This window comes from Haliotis cracherodii, unplaced genomic scaffold, assembly GCF_022045235.1.
Source record: "Haliotis cracherodii isolate W230 unplaced genomic scaffold, xgHalCrac1.p SCAF_31, whole genome shotgun sequence".
Lineage (NCBI taxonomy): Eukaryota > Metazoa > Mollusca > Gastropoda > Lepetellida > Haliotidae > Haliotis > Haliotis cracherodii.
In genome coordinates this window covers 886,290-906,172 of record NW_027266288.1, presented here as the reverse complement: position 1 = coordinate 906,172, position 19,883 = coordinate 886,290, and the positions used below count along the sequence as shown (strand labels likewise).

At 43.0% G+C, this 19,883-nt stretch overlaps 1 protein-coding gene across 2 annotated transcripts; it reads right to left on the bottom strand.

Moving 5' to 3' along the window:
* Window positions 1–10,543: 10,543 nt before the first annotated feature.
* Window positions 10,544–19,814, bottom strand: LOC139477097 (uncharacterized). 2 transcript variants are annotated; one of them, XM_071259646.1, is made up of 5 exons: window positions 19,450–19,814; window positions 16,746–17,695; window positions 16,087–16,220; window positions 14,195–14,519; window positions 10,544–13,495 (listed from the first exon to the last, which is right to left on the bottom strand). In XM_071259646.1, the coding sequence occupies exons 1-5, from the start codon at window positions 19,623–19,625 to the stop codon at window positions 13,287–13,289; spliced, it is 1,794 nt and encodes a 597-aa protein (XP_071115747.1). In that variant the 5' UTR covers window positions 19,626–19,814; the 3' UTR covers window positions 10,544–13,286. The 2 variants fall into 2 exon arrangements, with proteins under 2 accessions (XP_071115747.1, XP_071115748.1); XM_071259647.1 differs by having other exon boundaries at window positions 14,195–14,516.
* Window positions 19,815–19,883: the final 69 nt, after the last annotated feature.

Sequence of the window (19,883 nt, the reverse complement as noted above, 5' to 3'; positions counted from 1 at the left end):
GTCGTCCCGCTCTGGGGGCAGGGAATGTTGACATGTGGGTTGTCATAGAAACCAGTGACATCCGAAAATATTCCCAAAGTTGTCATCATCATCATCATCATCATCAGCATCATCATCATCATCATCAAAATTGTCGTAGTCGTGGTCGTAGTCGTAGTCGTGGTCGTCATCATTATCACCAACATCATCATCATCGTCATCAAGGTCGTGATCGTGGTCGTAGTCGTAGTCGTGGTCGTAGTCGTGGTCGTCATTGTCGTCGTCGTCATCATCGTGGTCGTGGTCGTAGTCGTGGCTGTGGTCGTGGTTGTCATCGTCGTTATGGCCGTCATCATCGTCATCATCATCATAATCATCATCGTGGTCGTCATCGTGGTCGTCATCATCATCATCGTCGTCGTCGTCATCAACATCATCATCATCATCCTCATCATCATCGTGGTCATCATCGTCGCCATTATCATCATCGTCGGCGTCATCATCTCATCATCATCATCGTCGTCGTCGTCGTCATCGTCATCATCATCATCATCTGTACAAGTTACTACTGAAGTATGTTATACCATGTGCAGAGCCACGCGTATAGCCGCACGTAGCATCAAGCTTAACTTACATGGTAGTAGTCCCTGTAGCCGTCACTGTAGCCCCACATGGTGCCGACCATGGAGAGGTGCGTCGTCCCCGGCCCTGACTCCAGCATAGCCACCACGAAGTCCAGACAGTCGGAGTAAAACCTGCCCGCCTCCCCTGCTCCTTTCCCGTCGGGGTCCAGCTTCCTACAGCCATAGAGTTCAGTATAGGTGGGGGAAAACGGGGTTTAACGTCGGGGTCCAGCTTCCTACAGCCATAGAGTTCAGTATAGGTGGGGGAAAACGGGGTTTAACGTCGGGGTCCAGCTTCCTACAGCCATAGAGTTCAGTGTAGGTGGGGGGAAACGGGGTTTAACGTCGGGGTCCAGCTTCCTACAGCCATAGTTCAGTATAGGTGGGGGGAAACGGGGTTTAACGTCGGGGTCCAGCTTCCTACAGCCATAGTTCAGTATAGGTGGGGGGAAACGGGGTTTAACGTCGGGGTCCAGCTTCCTACAGCCATAGTTCAGTATAGGTGGGGGGAAACGGGGTTTAACGTCGGGGCCCAGCTTCCTACAGCCATAGTTCAGTATAGGTGGCGGGAAACGGGGTTTAACGTCGCGTTCAAGGTTATTGCTAATATGGCGCCATGTATGTATGTATGTGTGTGTGTGTGTTTGTGTGTGTGTGTGTTTGTGTGTGTGTGTGTGTGTGTGTGTGTGTGTGTGTGTGTGTGTGTGTGTGTGTGTGTGTGTGTGTGTGTGTGTGTGTGGCTGTTGGTACTAGCCTGGACTTATACCGGCTGGTGCTAGCCCACTGATACACGTTATACTGTCTCCGAGCCGACCAGTCCTTGTTTTAGCCTCTGAATGCCGATCCCCAGGCAGGGATACAACAAGCACCATCTTTTAAGGTCTTTTCGTGAGAAGCAGTCAGGGGATTGAACCACCAACCTTCCGCAGACAACTCTATCCACTAGACATACTTAAGTATAATATATATGGAATCTAGCACAAACAGCATCAAGTATATCTTTAGGAGGCTTTGATTTTCAGCGTTTGTATTGAACATATCGCTACAATAATATCAGTGAGGCATTTTATATGGCTACACATGATTCGTTGTAGGGTGTGTGTGTGTGTGTGTGTGTGTGTGTGTGTGTGTGTGTGAGCGAGAGAGAGAGAGAGAGAGAGAGAGAGAGAGAGAGAGAGAGAGAGAGAGAGAGAGAGAGAGAGAGAGAGAGTTAGGAATATGATGCTATGTGTATTCTTATCTTTAGTAGCGGCTGTAATGATGTTACCCTCGTGGAGATCCACGTTAGAACAGGTCTTCAGCGACCCATGCTTGTCTTAAGAAGCGACTCGCGAGATCGGATGGTCAGGCTCGCTGACTTGGTTGATGCATGTCATCGTATCCTAATGACACAGACCGATACACATGATGCCAATCACTGGATTGCCTGGCCCAGACTCGATACGTTACACACCACCGTCCAGTGTCTGAAGCCCGTTTCTGATGTCCCCCGCCGTGCTATTGTTGGAGTATTGCTAAAAGTGGCGTTAAACCATACTCACTCACAGAACGCCATGTTGCTGAGTGCGGCGTTAAACAACAAACAAACAAACACATACACAAAGTAATGAATGTTATCGTCAAAAGGGGAACCCCCTAGATCACCCCAGTGACTGTTGCAACCGCACCCACTCACTTCATCCGCTTTATAATGTCGACGAGGATCTCCTCACAGAACGTGGCTGCCTCTGTTTCGTCGCCGGGGAAGTCGTCTCTCGCCATGCCCGTTTTCAGCAGCTGCAGCGTCCTCCGGAGATCGGCGACGGTGACGTTGTTTTCCAGGTCGACGTGTTGTTTCATAAGCTCCATCCAGTACTTGACGCCCGACTCCTTCGTGGACGTGAAGACGTCATACTGCTGCAGGATTGAACACAGGGACATCGCCGCGTCAGGGAGGAATATCTGGAGGAAATGGAAGTATGAATATGAATGATGATGATGATGATGATGATGATGATAAAAGTTTGAAATTTACTGCTACTACTACGACTATTACAACTACTACTACTACTACTACTACTACTACTACTACTACTACTACTACTACTACTACTATGACTACTACTACTACTACTACTACTACTACTACTACCACAACTACTACTACTACTACCACAACTACTACTACTACTACTACCACAACTACTACTACTACTACTACTACTACTACTACTACTACTGGTCCGTGAAGATCCGTGAAGGATGTCATTGTATCCCAACATTGTGTAGATCCACGCTCATGATGTCAATCACTGGATTGCCTGGTCCAGAGTAGATTTTGTACAGACCGCCGTCATATAGCTGGAATAGTGCTAAGTGCGGCTTTAAACAACAAAAACACGCTTATAATAATAACTTATATTATTGCTGCTACTACTACAAATGCTGCTTTTGTAGGTACTACATTTACTATTACTTCTACAACGACTAAACACACATTTACTACTAAAACTGCTAATACTGTTATTCGATGGAACTGGAATGGGTGAGGCGCGATGTGTTGGGTTGGATGTCGGGATAATCCTTACGTACGCCCACAACAATAAATACCCACACCACCCCGCAACCCCGCCACCCCGCCACCACGCCACCCTACCACCCACACACACCCGTCCTTGACCCACCAATGTCGTTATGGAGTCATTTGGTACGCTAGTTTGGGAGATTTGAACTACCGGTGGAACATTCTAACTAAATAAGCTGGCACCCAAAACCATCGCTTATTTTTAAACATACTCTTGTATATTTAAAACACATTTGGGTGAGAACAAGCAATATCAGCTCGGTAGATATCGCTGCATTGAAATTGCATCACAGTGTTCTGCAGACCATTGTGACGTCTTTGTTACCATGACGTCACATTTAAAATGAAATCACTAATGGCTCTGCTCCTGAAGCTGTTACCAGTAGTTTTTTACACTGCTTACTACTGTCGACACACTGAACTAGAAGGACTCGTTGATATATTTGATATCGAAATACGCTCTGGTGAGATTCTCTATTTATATTACATCCAGTGTCATTCGTACTACATTCACTGTCATTCATGCTACATTCACTGTCATTCATGCTACATCCAGTGTCATTCATGCTACATTCACTGTCATTCGTGCTACATTCACTGTCATTCGTGCTACATTCACTGTCATTCATGCTACATCCACTGTCATTCATGCTACATCCAGTGTCATTCGTGCTACACCCAGTGTTATTCATGCTACATCCACTGTCATTCATCCTACATCCAGTGTCATTCATGCTACATTCAGTGTTATTCATGCTACATTCAGTGTCATTCACGCTACGTCCAGTGTCATTCATGCTACATTCACTGTCATTCATGCTACATTCACTGTCATTCATGCTACACCCAGTGTCATTCATACTACATCCAGTGTCATTCATACTACATCCACTGTCATTCATGCTACATTCACTGTCATTCATGCTACATTCAGTGTCATTCATGCTACATCCAGTGTCATTCATGCTACATCCAGTGTCATTCATGCTACACCCAGTGTCATTCATGCTACATCCAGTGTCATTCACGCTACATCCAGTGTCATTCATGCTATATTCACTGTCATTCATGCTACATTCACTGTTTTTCATGCTACATTCACTGTCATTCATGCTACATCCAGTGTCATTCATGCTACATTCAGTGTCATTCATGCTACATCCAGTGTCATTCATGCTACATTCACTGTCATTCATGCTTCATTCACTGTCATTCATGCTTCATCCAGTGTCATTCGTGCTACATTCACTGTCATTCACGCTACATCCAGTGTCATTCATGCTACATTCAGTGTTATTCATGCTACATTCACTGTCATTCATGCTACATTCACTGTCATTCATGCTACACCCAGTGTCATTCATACTACATCCACTGTTTTTCATGCTACATTCACTGTTTTTCATGCTACATTCACTGTCATTCATGCTACATCCAGTGTCATTCATGCTACATTCAGTGTCATTCATGCTACATCCAGTGTCATTCATGCTACACCCAGTGAATTCATGCTACACCCAGTGTCATTCATGCTACATTCAGTGTCATTCATGCTACATTCAGTGTCATTCATACTACATCCAGTGTCATTCATGCTACACCCAGTGTCATTCATGCTACATTCACTGTCATTCATGCTACATCCAGTGTCATTCATGCTACATTCACTGTCATTCATGCTACATCCAGTGTCATTCATGCTACATTCAGTGTCATTCATGCTACATTCAGTGTCATTCATGCTACACCCAGTGAATTCATGCTACACCCAGTGTCATTCATGCTACACCCAGTGTCATTCATGCTACATTCAGTGTCATTCATGCTACATTCAGTGTCATTCATACTACATCCAGTGTCATTCATGCTACGCCCAGTGTCATTCATGCTACATTCAGTGTCATTCATGCTACATTCAGTGTCATTCATGCTACATTCAGTGTCATTCATGCTACACCCAGTGTCATTCATGCTACATCCAGTGTCATTCATGCTACATTCAGTGTCATTCATGCTACATTCAGTGTCATTCATGCTACACCCAGTGAATTCATGCTACATTCACTGTCATTCATGCTACATCCAGTGTCATTCATGCTACATCCAGTGTCATTCATGCTACATTCAGTGTTATTCATGCTACATCCAGTGTCATTCATGCTACACCCAGTGTCATTCATGCTACATTCAGTGTTATTCATACTACATCCAGTGTCATTCATGCTACACCCAGTGTCATTCATGCTACACCCAGTGTCATTCATGCTACATCCAGTGTTATTCATGCTACATTCACTGTCATTCATGCTACATCCAGTGTCATTCATGCTACATCCAGTGTCATTCATGCTACATTCAGTGTTATTCATACTACATCCAGTGTCATTCATGCTACACCCAGTGTCATTCATGCTACATCCAGTGTTATTCATGCTACATCCAGTGTTATTCATGCTACATTCACTGTCATTCATGCTACATTCACTGTCATTCATGCTACATCCACTGTCATTCATGCTACATTCACTGTCATTCATGCTACACCCAGTGTCATTCATGCTACATTCACTGTCATTCATGCTACATTCAGTGTCATTCATCCTACATTCACTGTCATTCATGCTACACCCAGTGTCATTCATACTACATTCAGTGTCATTCATGCTACATCCAGTGTCATTCATGCTACACCCAGTGTCATTCATGCTACACCCAGTGTCATTCATGCTACACCCAGTGTCATTCATGCTACATTCACTGTCATTCATGCTACATTCAGTGTCATTCATGCTACACCCACTGTCATTCATCCTACATTCACTGTCATTCATGCTACATTCACTGTTATTCATGCTACACCCAGTGTCATTCATCATACATTCACTGTCATTCATGCTACATTCACTGTCATTCATGCTACACCCAGTGTCATTCATCCTACATTCACTGTTTTTCATCCTACATCCAGTGTCATTCATGCTACACCCAGTGTCATTCATCCTACATTCACTGTCATTCATGCTACATTCACTGTCATTCATGCTACATTCACTGTCATTCATGCTACACCCAGTGTCATTCATGCTACATTCACTGTCATTCATGCTACATTCACTGTCACATATGCTACATTCACTGTAATTCATGCTACACCCAGTGTCATTCATCCCACATTCACTGTCATTCATCCTACATTCACTGTCATTCATGCTACATTCACTGTTATTCATGCTACACCCAGTGTCATTCATCCTACATTCACTGTCATTCATGCTACATTCACTGTCATTCATGCTACACCCAGTGTCATTCATCCTACATTCACTGTTTTTCATCCTACATCCAGTGTCATTCATGCTACACCCAGTGTCATTCATCCTACATTCACTGTCATTCATGCTACATTCACTATCATTCATGCTACATTCAGTGTCATTCATGCTACACCCAGTGTCATTCATGCTACATTCACTGTCATTCATGCTACATTCACTGTCACATATGCTACATTCACTGTAATTCATGCTACACCCAGTGTCATTCATCCTACATTCACTGTCATTCATGCTACATTCACTGTCATTCATGCTACATTCACTGTCATTCATGCTACACCCAGTGTCATTCATCCTACATTCACTGTCATTCATGCTACATCCAGTGTCATTCATCCTACATCCACTGTCATTCATGCTACATCCAGTGTCATTCATGCTACACCCAGTGTCATTCATGCTACACCCAGTGTCATTCATGCTACATTCAGTGTCATTCATGCTACATTCACTGTCATTCATGCTACATTCAGTGTCATTCATGCTACACCCACTGTCATTCATCCTACATTCACTGTCATTCATGCTACATTCACTGTTATTCATGCTACACCCAGTGTCATTCATCCTACATTCACTGTCATTCATGCTACATTCACTGTCATTCATGCTACACCCAGTGTCATTCATCCTACATTCACTGTTTTTCATCCTACATCCAGTGTCATTCATGCTACACCCAGTGTCATTCATCCTACATTCACTGTCATTCATGCTACATTCACTGTCATTCATGCTACATTCACTGTCATTCATGCTACACCCAGTGTCATTCATGCTACATTCACTGTCATTCATGCTACATTCACTGTCACATATGCTACATTCACTGTAATTCATGCTACACCCAGTGTCATTCATCCTACATTCACTGTCATTCATGCTACATTCACTGTCATTCATGCTACATTCACTGTCATTCATGCTACACCCAGTGTCATTCATCCTACATTCACTGTCATTCATGCTACATCCAGTGTCATTCATCCTACATTCACTGTCATTCATGCTACATTCACTGTAATTCATGCTACACCCAGTGTCATTCATCCTACATTCACTGTTTTTCATCCTACATTCAGTGTCATTCATGCTACACCCAGTGTCATTCATGCTACATCCAGTGTCATTCATCCTACATTCACTGTCATTCATGCTACATCCAGTGTCATTCATCCTACATTCACTGTCATTCATGCTACATTCACTGTAATTCATGCTACATCCAGTGTTATTCATCCTACATTCACTGTCATTCATGCTACATTCAGTGTCATTCATACTTCATCCAGTGTCATTCATGCTACATCCAGTGTCATTCATGCTTCATTCACTGTCATTCATGCTACATCCAGTGTCATTCATGCTACATTCACTGTCATTCATGCTACACCCAGTGTCATTCATACTACATCCAGTGTCATTCATACTACATCCACTGTCATTCATGCTACAATCAGTGTCATTCATGCTACATCCAGTGTTATTCATGCTACATCCAGTGTCATTCATGCTACGCCCAGTGTCATTCATGCTACATTCACTGTCATTCATGCTACATTCACTGTAATTCATGCTACATCCAGTGTCATTCATGCTACATTCACTGTCATTCATGCTACATTCAGTGTCATTCATACTTCATCCAGTGTCATTCATGCTACATCCAGTGTCATTCATGCTTCATTCACTGTCATTCATGCTACATCCAGTGTCATTCATGCTACATTCACTGTCATTCATGCTACACCCAGTGTCATTCATACTACATCCAGTGTCATTCATACTACATCCACTGTCATTCATGCTACAATCAGTGTCATTCATGCTACATCCAGTGTTATTCATGCTACATCCAGTGTCATTCATGCTACGCCCAGTGTCAGTCATGCTACATCCAGCATGTCGTATCAAGCCTCGGAGGTTTTCCATTTTTATCAACATGTGTTGATATGTTTGATAGACGGGTTTGATGTTTGACACTGAGAGTATCTATGTAGTCGCGACTTAGCTGGAATATTGTTCAGGGTGGTGTTCAACAACAGAAATGCACAGAGTGCGTTAAACCAGTTCACATTACGAATATATAACGGTATATATAGGTCGGCCAGCCACGGGAATAACACGCCGCATAACATACGCTCCATCCAATCACTATATAGCAACCACCAGATATATATCAGCGTGTATTCGACAACTTACCCGTATTCTTAGAGCTCGGTGTTCCGGGTAGTCTACCCAGTCACACAATTACAGACATCTGTGGGTGTCCTGGTGTCTGGTCTGGGTACAGCTGACGTCGCCCTTCTGTGTTTATTTAAGTATGATAGGACAGTCAGTGGTGCAATCATGTGTGGTAACTATTTATACTTGGTTAGGGCAGTGGCGTGTTTATTTACTGCCCTGAATGAGATTTCAGATACTTTTGTTGAAGGCAAATATCCAGTTGGGAGCCACGTGGAGCGGGCATTTACTATGAATGAGAAACATTGTGATGATTCAGCTTTACGTTGTAATGTGATGTTTCTGTCGTTTTAGGATTGGTTATAGATTTAGGGAGAAAAACAACTTGAATAGGGCTCACTTGTTTGCACAGGCATTGCTTGGGTCTGTTGTTGTATCTTAGCAACCATCAACAAAGAGATCAAGGGAAGCTACTCTAGTTTTCATCTCTTGTCCCTTGAAGACAGGACAGCCGTAGTCTAGTGGTAGAGTGTCTGCCATAAAGCGGAGGGTTCGGGGTTCGATCCCCGGCCGCGTCATATAAAAAAAGACGTTGAGACATGGTATTTGTTGTTACCTTGTCTGTTGCTCGGCATTAAGAGACTAAAACAAGGACTGGTCGGCTCGTAGTCACAATACTGTATCTGAGTGGGGTATCCATGTTAAACCGCGGCATGGTATCTCAGTGGGCTAGCACTATAAAATCGGCATTGGTCCGGACTAGTACAATGAGACACAGACACAGACACACACACACACACACGCGCGCTGCTGCTAGTATATAAGTGGAATTATCTTGGATGCGCCGTTAAACCCCGTTTCACCTCCACGCACTTGAAGACAGAACTTTACCGGTCATAGTGTGGCCATGCAGAGGTAATCGGACAAACTAGTGGTCGATAGCATGAGCAGCAAACCATATTGAAGGTCGGAAGCGAGGATCAGGTGGCATTTCCTTCCATTTCCGCAGTTTTAGAAATCACACTTTTAGATAATTCCTCGTGCGCAAGAAAGGGAATGAAAATAATTTTAAAAAATAAGTTTGTAAGCAGTTTATTATTTAGAAAAATGAATAAACTAATCATAATTTTTATAAACGCAGCAGATTATATTCTCGTGTCTTCATTAATACGAGAAACAAATTACAATAAAAGCTACGACTAATCACGGATAAGCTCAACTTTGTGACCCCAACGGAAGGTCGGGGTTCGATCCAAAAGACGTCAAAAGATGGAACTTCTTGTAACCCTTTTAGCAATATTCCAGCAACATCACGCAGGGGACACCATAAATGGGCTTCACACGTTGTACCCATGTCGGGAATCGAACCCGGACCTAGGTGTGACGAGGGAGCGCTTTAACCAGTAGGCACCGCCCCCCACATTGATAGGCATACAATTTATCAGAACAAGATCCAACAACGATATGACATAGGATACTACTGTCTCTGAAATATGAAACAAAAATGAGAAAGATATGCCGAACAATACAATAATGCATATCACATCGTAACATGAAGCAAAAAGAATGGGCACATGTGACATTGGATCGACTTAAGACTAAAAAAAGATTTTAAAAAATAAAAATATGTCACGCAATCTTCTTTAAAGGTAACATATTTTTGTAATAAAAATCTGGTATTCTATTTGCATTAAAAATATGGAAAAAAATATTTGTAACCACCATTTTAGCTTGACACCCGGTAAATAAAATATCCGATACAGGACAACAACAGTCGGGAAAGTCTTGAATTCTTAACAAATTATCCGCGTGTATTTTCAATTAAACACTTAACAAAACAAATCTAATACTTTGTCATTTCAGAAGCTAAGTGTTAGTCTGGACAACGTATTAGCGGTAGTTGTAAATGCACTGATTTGATCGCCAGACGTGAAAGTACCGTTAGAAAATATACCAAACTAAACAAGTTAGGACCATGAATATTTTTGAGGGAATGTGTTTTTATGAGATTGTGTGCTCAGTCTTCATTAGAAAAGAATACCCCAAAAATGATTCATGACCCCTTACTTCCTTTGTTAAGAATAGCATAGTACTGTGCCTGTCGCTCGTCACGCCGAAGACCCGGGTTCGATTCCCGACATGGGTACAATGTGTGAAGCCCATTTCTGGTGTCCCCCGCCGTGATATTGCTGGAATATTGCTAAAAGCGACGTAAAACCATAAACTCACTCACTCACTCACTCTCTGTGCCTGTTCTCCCATGGAGACACGTGCATCTTACAAGGTTCGTTGGGCGGTCGGGTAGCCTAGTGGTAAATGAGTTCGCTCGTCACGCCGAAGACCCGGGTTCGATTCCCGACATGGGTATAATATGTGAAGCCCATTTCTGGTGTCCCCCGCCGTGATATTGCTGGAGTATTGCTAAAAGCGGCGTAAAATCAAACTCACTCACTCACCCACTACAAGGTTCGACCCGTGAAGATCCGGGATAGAACTGGCCTTCACCAACCCATGCTTACCGTAAAAGGCGACTATGCTTGGCGTAAGAGGCGACTAACGGGATCGGGTGGTCAGACTCGCTGACTTGGTTGATGCGTGTCATCGATCCCAATTGCATTGATCGATGCTCACGACATCATTCACTGGATTGTCTGGTCCAGACTCGATTATTTACAGATCGCCGTCATATAGCTGGAATATTGCTGAGTGCGGCGTTAAAAAACAAACAAATAATCTACAAGGTTCGTTTCTATGACAACGATTACGATCCTTCCTGTTTCGTGTGTATTTCAGGTATAATGACAGTACATGTGTTAACATGATCAGCTCTGTAACAACTCAGGGCGAAATACACAGCAGTGATATTCTCATTATGGTACAGAGAGATTATTGCATGGTATTCTATGTGTTAACATGATTAGCTCTGTAACAACTTAGGGCGAATTACACAGCAGTGATATTCTCATTATGGCGCAGAGCGATTATTGCATGGTATTCTGATTTAACAAATGAGTGTCAAAATTCCTTGGCGAGGTTAAGGTAAATATACTGAACAAACTTTTGGGGGATCATGAACATTTTGGGGGATATTTTTTATGAAAGTGTGTGCTCAGTCTTTGCTCCAAACAATGTCCCCCAAATATTCATGATCCCTAACTTTGTTTGTTCAGTATATATGAGCTCTGACACGTGTTTTATGACACAGATAAGTATAATCTTCTCCTCTTGGTCCATTATTAATAAGCAACTATACATCATGTCCGTTGTTTATCCTAATTATTATTTATGTGGGGAAATTGGAACATTTATAGATATTTGAAGGAAATTATATACTGTTGGAGCGTGACCTTAAGCATAGTGTGGAGGTCATGTAAATCAGGCAAAGTTAGCAAAGCTGGCGGCGGAGAGTCGTTGGATGGATGGCCACACTCGAAAACTAGACTCCTGTGAGCTCAGGGACTTAGACTAATTCGAAACACAGGTGTGTTCTTGTCTTCGTTTACCCAGCAGCGAATGGGTAGCCGATAGGATGAGAATAGTAAACTAAGCTGGGCGTTTATATTCCCAATGCAACTTATAATTACATCCACACTGGATAGCAATTTCACATTATTTACAGATTTCCAATTATTGTACTTTGTAATTTTCTGTTTTTGTATTTGAGATTGGTAAAGAAGTCCCCAATATATGGTATTTGTCACCATTCCTCAGCGTTATACAAGAGGGATATTTTCATCAAAAGGGATATTCTCAACAGAAGGGATATCCAAATTTGGGTGCAAGACAATTATTCATCGACATTGATATGGACCCACATGCACAAAGCAATCTTAGCGCTAATCCCACACTTTAACACATGCTTACCACAGGCAAGTGGGTCATGATCGTTTGACTATACGTTAAACCTCGGTAGTACAGACACCTTGTAATCTGGACAGAGAGGTAACCACGTAAACAAAGTAACATATCATGACTACGACCCGCATCAAACCAACGGAAGTCATTGTTACCAAGGCAACGCAATGTTTAACCTAATAATGTAAATCGGTCATCGTTTGTGGTTGCGGCATTGGCTACGTAACTGTCACCGTTGCTGAAGTCGTATTTTGCCGAAATAGTCATTAAGCTCTCTGTAACAATATGTTGATGACGTTCCTGCAATACTGTTTCTTGGTGTTGCTGAAGTCGTTATTAGCTGAAATATCACAAAGCTCTCTGTAACAATATGTTGATGAACTTTCCTGTAACGTTGTTTCCATGTGTTGCTGAAGTCATAATCAGCTGAAATATCACCAAGCTCTCTGTAACAATATGTTGATGACGTTCCTGTAACGTTGTTTCCATGTGTTGCTGAAGTCGTAATTAGCTGAAATATCACAAAGCTCTCTGTAACAATATGTTGATGACGTTCCTGCAACGTTGTTTCCATGTGTTGCTGAAGTCGTAATTAGCTGAAATACCACCAAGCTCTCTGTAACAATATGTTGATGACATTCCTGCAACGTTGTTTCCATGTGTTGCTGAAGTCGTAATTAGCTGAAGAAAGACACTGAGGTGAAATGCGACGTTGCTTCAAAGTTGACAAGAACGTTGTGCCTGCTGTTACATTACATGTAACAGTCTGTTGATGAAGTTCCTGCAATGTTGTCTCTGGGTGTTGCTGAAGTCGCTGTAGATACTCAGAATCCTGTCATCGTTTTTCAGCTGAGTCAACTCCTGCTGTCTGTGGATGGAGCCAAGGCCCTGATTGAAAAGACGGGTGTCCAAATTCACTGACCCCTGGTCACCACAGTAGATCACCGTCACGTCGGCTGAAACAGGAACGTGTGTTACTGCCACATCCGCTACGACTACCACAACTACCCTAAACTATACCATTGTCACCTTGGATCAATGTACTAAGATGATATACAAACATGTTAATAATCTTTAAATAATAATAATAAATAATGATAAAATTTGTGCTTAAAAACATAACACAACTTCACAGGTCACCCCCTGACACAACTTCATAGCTCACTCCCTGACACAGCTTCACAGCTTCCCCCTGACACAACTTCACAGCTTACCCCTGACACAACGTCATAGCTTACCCCCTGACACAACTTCACAGCTTCCCCCTGACACAACTTCACAGCTTACCCCCTAACACAACTTCACAGCTCACCCCCTGACACAACTTCACAGCTTACCCCTGACACAACTTCACAGCTTACCCCTGACACAACTTCACAGCTTCCCCCTGACACAACTTCACAGCTTCCCCCTGACACAACTTCATAGCTTACTCCCTGACACAACTTCACAGCTCACCCCTTGACACAACTTCACAGCTTACCCCTGACACAACTTCACAGCTTCCCCCTGACACAACTTCACAGCTTACCCCTGACACAACTTCACAGCTCACCCCCTGACACAACTTCACAGTTTACCCCCTAGACACAACTTCACAGCTTACCTCCTGACACAACTTCACAGCTTACCCCTGACACAACTTCACAGCTTACCTCCAAACCTCCAGAGACACCGCACAGTGGTCACCCTGAGATCGCCCAGCCCCTTGGTCGGATCCTCCAAGATGACGTTCCGCTCGTTGAAGTCGACAAAGACGAGGAAGACACGCGACCCCGGCAGCTGTGTAATGTCTTCGTGGCGTCTGATGACCCGAGAGTGGATGGTGGGACATGGTTGCTGCACAGACTCGAACACAGACCTGGTCTGGTCAGCATGTCCCCCCTCTGTCTCGGTATGGAAGGCCACAACACACACCGAGTCCTCCATCGGTCGGCTCCACTGCAGCTCGTACACATCCTCACGTCGGGAGCCCCTCTGCTGAGAAAAAGACACATTGACAACTCCTCGATAACACCAACCAATCGGTAGTACAGCAGTTTACTGTGGAGAGTTGCGTCCCTTTGGTACGAGAGAATCCCGGTTCGCCCCGATCATGTTTCTAGGTTTGTCAGCACCATACCGTGCTCGTGGGTTTCACCGAAGTGGTAATCATCTGAGACCTGCATCACTTCGGGCTTTCCTCACACGTCAAGCTGACACGCCGTGATATAACTGGAATACTGTTTAAAGCGGTGTTAAACCTAACTTACTCAACAACCAATCACCTACTCTTTGGTTAACTGATACGGGTCATAGTACGTCCTGTGTGTGTTGTGTTCCTCTGTTGAGAAACTCCCCAGGGACTGACACCTTGATCCAGGACATACTACGTACACCAGCTGAGATAACTACGTATCATATCTGATCGTCGACAGAAGTAGTGGTGGTAGTAGTAGTTGTAGTGGTAGTAGTAGTAGCATCAGCAGTAGTAGCATCAGTGTGATCGTCGACAGTAGCAGTGGTGGCAGTAGTAGTTGTAGTGGTAGTAGCGGTAGTAGTAGTAGTAGTAGTAGTAGTAGTAGTAGTAGTAGTAGTAGTAGTAGTAGTAGGAGGAGGAGGAGGAGTAGTAGTAGTAGCAGCATCAATAGTAGTAGCAGTATCAGTAGTAGTAGCATCAGTGTGATCGTCGACAGTAGCAGTGGTGGCAGTAGTAGTTGTAGTGGTAGTAGCGGTGGTAGTAGTAGTATTAGTAGTAGTAGCAGCATCAATAGTAGTAGCAGTATCAGTAATAGTAGCATCAGTGTGATCGTCGACAGTAGCAGTGGTGGCAGTAGTAGTTGTAGTGGTAGTAGCGGTGGTAGTAGTAGTAGTAGTAGTGGTAGTAGGAGTAGGAGTAGTAGTAGCATCAGTGTGATCGTCGACTGTCCAATGTTGACCAAAAGTGTTACGGTGTGTGTCTTATACCCTGCTGTCATAGCTTGTGTTACCATTGTGCATCACAGTCATCGAAATACTAGTTGAACAGTAGTGGCAGTATTATTTGTATTATTATCATTATTATTAATCTGTGGAAAAGGCAATGGTAATGGAACTAGTGTGGTAGTCGTGTTTGTAGTAGTAGTAGTGGTAGTAGTAGTGGTAGTAGTAGTAGTAGTAGTAGTAGTAGTAGTAGTGTTAGTGGTAGTAGTGGTGGTAGTGGTGTTTGTAGTAGTAGTAGTAGTAGTGGTAGTGGTAGTAGTGGTGGTAGTGGTGGTAGTAGTAGTGGAAGAGAGAATCGCGGTAGTAGTAGTAGTCGTGGTAGTAGTAGCAGTAGTAGTAGAAGTAATACTAGTAGTATTGTGGTAGTAGTAGTAGTAGAAGTAGTAGTAGTAGTAGTAGTGATGGTGGTAGAAGTAGTAATGGTAGCAGTAGTAGTAGTATTGTGGTAGTAATGATAGCAGTAGTAGTAGTAGTGGTAGTAGCAGTACTAGTGATAGTGGTAGAAGTAGTCATGGTAGCAGTAGTAGTAGTAGTATTGTGATAGTAGTAGCAGTAGTAGTAGCAGTTGTTGCTGTAACACCTGTACCTTGTTGCGGGAGGCTGCTGTTGTTGATGCTGGTGCTGTTGATGATGCTGGTACTGTTGACAGAGTCTGCCTCACATACATCACTACAAAGACGACGGCTATTATGTTCAGCAGAGTTAGATACAGGGCGAAATCTGAAATACAAACACACACACTGATAAATATTCATATAAATACTGATTCTACCATGCAGTTGGAAATTACTCACTTCGGATTGGTCAATCAGAGGCTATTAAATCAAAATAAACCCTCTCTGATTGAACGTCTGGTTTGACGGCCGCATCACTGTGGAAGCTAATATTCATAGAATAATACTTTTTTCAGCCATTGTCGGTAAGCATATTTAAAAAATAATATCTACAATTGCAGGTAACCCAATGCAAAGTTGCGGTTACTACAATATTCAGAGGGTGTGTGGCAAACAGTTTAAGCAGAAAACACGAAAGAAATCTTCAAAGAGAATGCATTCTTGTCTAAATTAGCCATGCTAAATCCTGTCTTCACTTGCCTAAATTGCTAAATCTTGTCTCCACCTGCCTACATTGCTAAATCTTTTACTAAATTAGCCTACATTGTTAAATCTTGTCTCCACTTGCCTACACTGTTTTCTCAGGCCTACACTTCTCACCCCTACCTCACTCACTCACTCACTCACTCACCGTAAACTGTTGTTCTGCCTTTCAGATGGTCTAACTCCGCCTTGGTCATGGCGCCGTCCAGTTCCTCTCCGTCTAGTTTCCTCTCAGTGATGTCATGCTTCCTCGCAAACTCCGACACTTTCTTGTTTGTGTCGCTTCGGTGGTTTTTGAACTCCGCATATGTCGAATTTGCCCAAACAATGTGACCATTGAGTAGACTTCCGGTTTTATCTGTGGTCTGCCTAGCGTCTTGAGCTGTCTGACGAACATGCCCTATCTGGGACTGTAGGTCAGGTATTACGGTATCCTGGACAACCCCTTTCCATTTCTCATGCTGGACAGTACTGTCTTCCACCTTCACAAGCTTCGAGTTGGTTTCAGTAAGTTTCGTACTAGTTTCAGTAAGTTTCGTACTGGTTTCAGTGAGTTTCGTACTGGTTTCAGTGAGTTTCGTACTGGTTTCAGTGAGTTTTGTTTTCGTTTCTGCGAGTTCCTTGTTTACGTCTTTAATGGAGTTTTCCAGCTTCTTAACCTTAGCTTCAACCCCACTCAAATCTGTCTCATCATTGCTGTATGCACCGGCGGAGCTAATAGTTTCCAAATTTCGATAATTGTCCTTAAGATAAATCAAAGGTTCGGACATTTGCCTGGGATCGTGAAAAACTGATTCAATTCTAGCAATCCACTTGTTGTCTCGGAGATGTTTGAATTCCTGCTTTAGGTTCTCAAACTGACTCTCAAGGTGGGTCGAATCTGGCGTAACACATTCCTCCCTTGGACTGTTTTTACACACGTTATTCGAGTTCTTTGATGTCAGTAATTTCTGAATACACGTCTTGGTACGCGCGTCGTTTCCGCATTGACCTTTGAGAACGTCCAACAGAGCGCGCTCGGTGTGGTCGGGTGTTGTACAGTGTACATACAACAGGTAGATCACGACTATGAATATAATACCCTCCAATGCAGGCCTCCTAACAGACGAAAAACAGAAATACCAGAAAGAATTAACACATATGCATAATACATGTCGTAAGAGGCGACTAACGGGATCGGGTGGTCAGACTCGCTGACTCGGGTGGTTGATGCTGTCTTCGTATCCCAATTGCGTGGATCGATGCTCATGATCCAGACTCGATTATTTACAGACCGCCGGCATATAGCTTGAATATTGCTGGGTGGGCTTCAAACAACAAAGAAATAAACAAACAAACAGCATATGGAAAACCATGTCCCGTAAAACGGAAGCTGAAAGTTATTTCATGGAAATATTATTTCCATTTCTTTAATGTTGTGTGTGTGTGTTTCCATTTCTTTAAAGTTGTGTGCCTGTGTGTGTCTCTCTCTTTCTGCACAATCTTATCATGCAAATTGTAGCTGAAATGTAGGAGTGAGTGAGTGAGTGTGTGTGTGTCTGTGTGTGTCTCTCTCTTTCTGCACAATCTTATCATGCAAATTGTAGCTGAAATGTAGGAGTGAGTGAGTGAGTGTGTGTGTGTCTGTGTGTGTCTCTCTCTTTCTGCACAATCTTATCATGCAAATTGTAGCTGAAATGTAGGAGTGAGTGAGTGAGTGAGTGTGCGTCTGTGTGTGTCTCTCTCTTTCTGCACAATCTTATCATGCAAATTGTAGCTGAAATGTAGGAGTGAGTGAGTGAGTGAGTGTGCGTCTGTGTGTGTCTCTCTCTTTCTGCACAATCTTATCATGCAAATTGTAGCTGAAATGTAGGAGTGAGTGAGTGAGTGAGTGTGCGTCTGTGTGTGTCTCTCTCTTTCTGCACAATCTTATCATGCAAATTGTAGCTGAAATGTATGAGTGAGTGAGTGAGTGAGTGTGTGTCTGTGTGTTTCCATTTCTTTAAAGTTGTGTGTCTGTGTGTGTCTCTCTCTTTCTGCACAATCTTATCATGCAAATTGTAGCTGAAATGTAGGAGTGAGTGTGTGTCTGTGTGTTTCCATTTCTTTAAAGTTGTGTGTCTGTGTGTGTCTCTCTCTTTCTGCACAATCTTATCATGCAAATTGTAGCTGAAATGTAGGAGTGAGTGAGTGAGTGAGTGAGTGTGTGTCTGTGTGTTTCCATTTCTTTAAAGTTGTGTGTCTGTGTGTGTCTCTCTCTTTCTGCACAATCTTATCATGCAAATTGTAGCTGAAATGTAGGAGGTCCCCGAGGGGGGATATGAAAGATGGTATTGAATTGTGTGAAAGGCCACAGGCCCAAATACATGAAGTGCATACAATACAGTACAGAATCATTTTACAAATAGATTCACGTGTTTTAGGTCAAGACATTTCTGCTCTTGAAGGCATATTTGAAAGATAACAGAAAATATTTTAGACATTGATAATTTGTGATAGAAAATGATAATTTAATTTAATTTAAAGTTTTGTACGAATTCCTCATTACAGGATTAACATAAATTTGTAATCGAAATATATTAAAATGTCATCAACGTTGCAGAATGGTGATAAAGCAAATAAGAGTTGCATGGACTACATTGTAATTACAACATCGTGAACACTCTTGTCATTCCTATGCATATATTTGTTATTACGAACATATAAAAATAATTACAAGAACATGCCTCTAACGAAACATTAAACATACAATGACTGGGTCAAAACGTCTTTGAGCATACAGTTGCTACTTAAATGTTTTATATCATGCAACAAATAAATGACTAAACACACAAAAACCTTATGAAGCATTTAGTCGTGAATAGTTTACTTACACATAAGGCAATATGGTATCCCGATGTCTGTCGCTCTGTATCTCTTGGTCCGTCAGGTTTGGAGGTTCCTCGAAATTGTCCGGCGATATTCCGGATTGATCTGTACCCGATGTTGTGCTTGGTTTGTCTGGAGTTGCCTCCCCTCGTCTGCGCTGGCGAGCCCTATGTCTGTCCATGGTTGGCGGTAAGTCGAGTGCCTGTTTGGACAACTGTGTGTCTGAATCTGTCACTCTCACAAGATGTGTTGGTTTAGTCGACTCGATCTGGCTCTGTGGATACGAGTCCACCAGCTACACCTGAACGCCACGAAGCTGTCAGACAAACCGCAACGAGCGATAGACTGGAAAACCCTCAAGGATCTACATAGCAGGTGACCCCTGACCCCGGCCCTGGAACGAGCATGTTTATACAGCGCAGTGGCCTGATACGATTAC

What these genes read in the sequence shown, in the direction of transcription:
- LOC139477097 (XM_071259646.1), bottom strand. Translation starts at nt 19,625, where the DNA reads ATGGACAGACATAGGGCTCGCCAGCGCAGACGAGGGGAGGCAACTCCA. An exon ending in AGGCAGAACAACAGTTTACG is followed by an intron (nt 16,221 to 16,745) that starts GTGAGTGAGTGA and finishes TTTGTATTTCAG; the next exon opens with ATTTCGCCCTGTATCTAACT. An exon ending in CAGCAGCCTCCCGCAACAAG is followed by an intron (nt 14,520 to 16,086) that starts GTACAGGTGTTA and finishes TCTTTTTCTCAG; the next exon opens with CAGAGGGGCTCCCGACGTGA.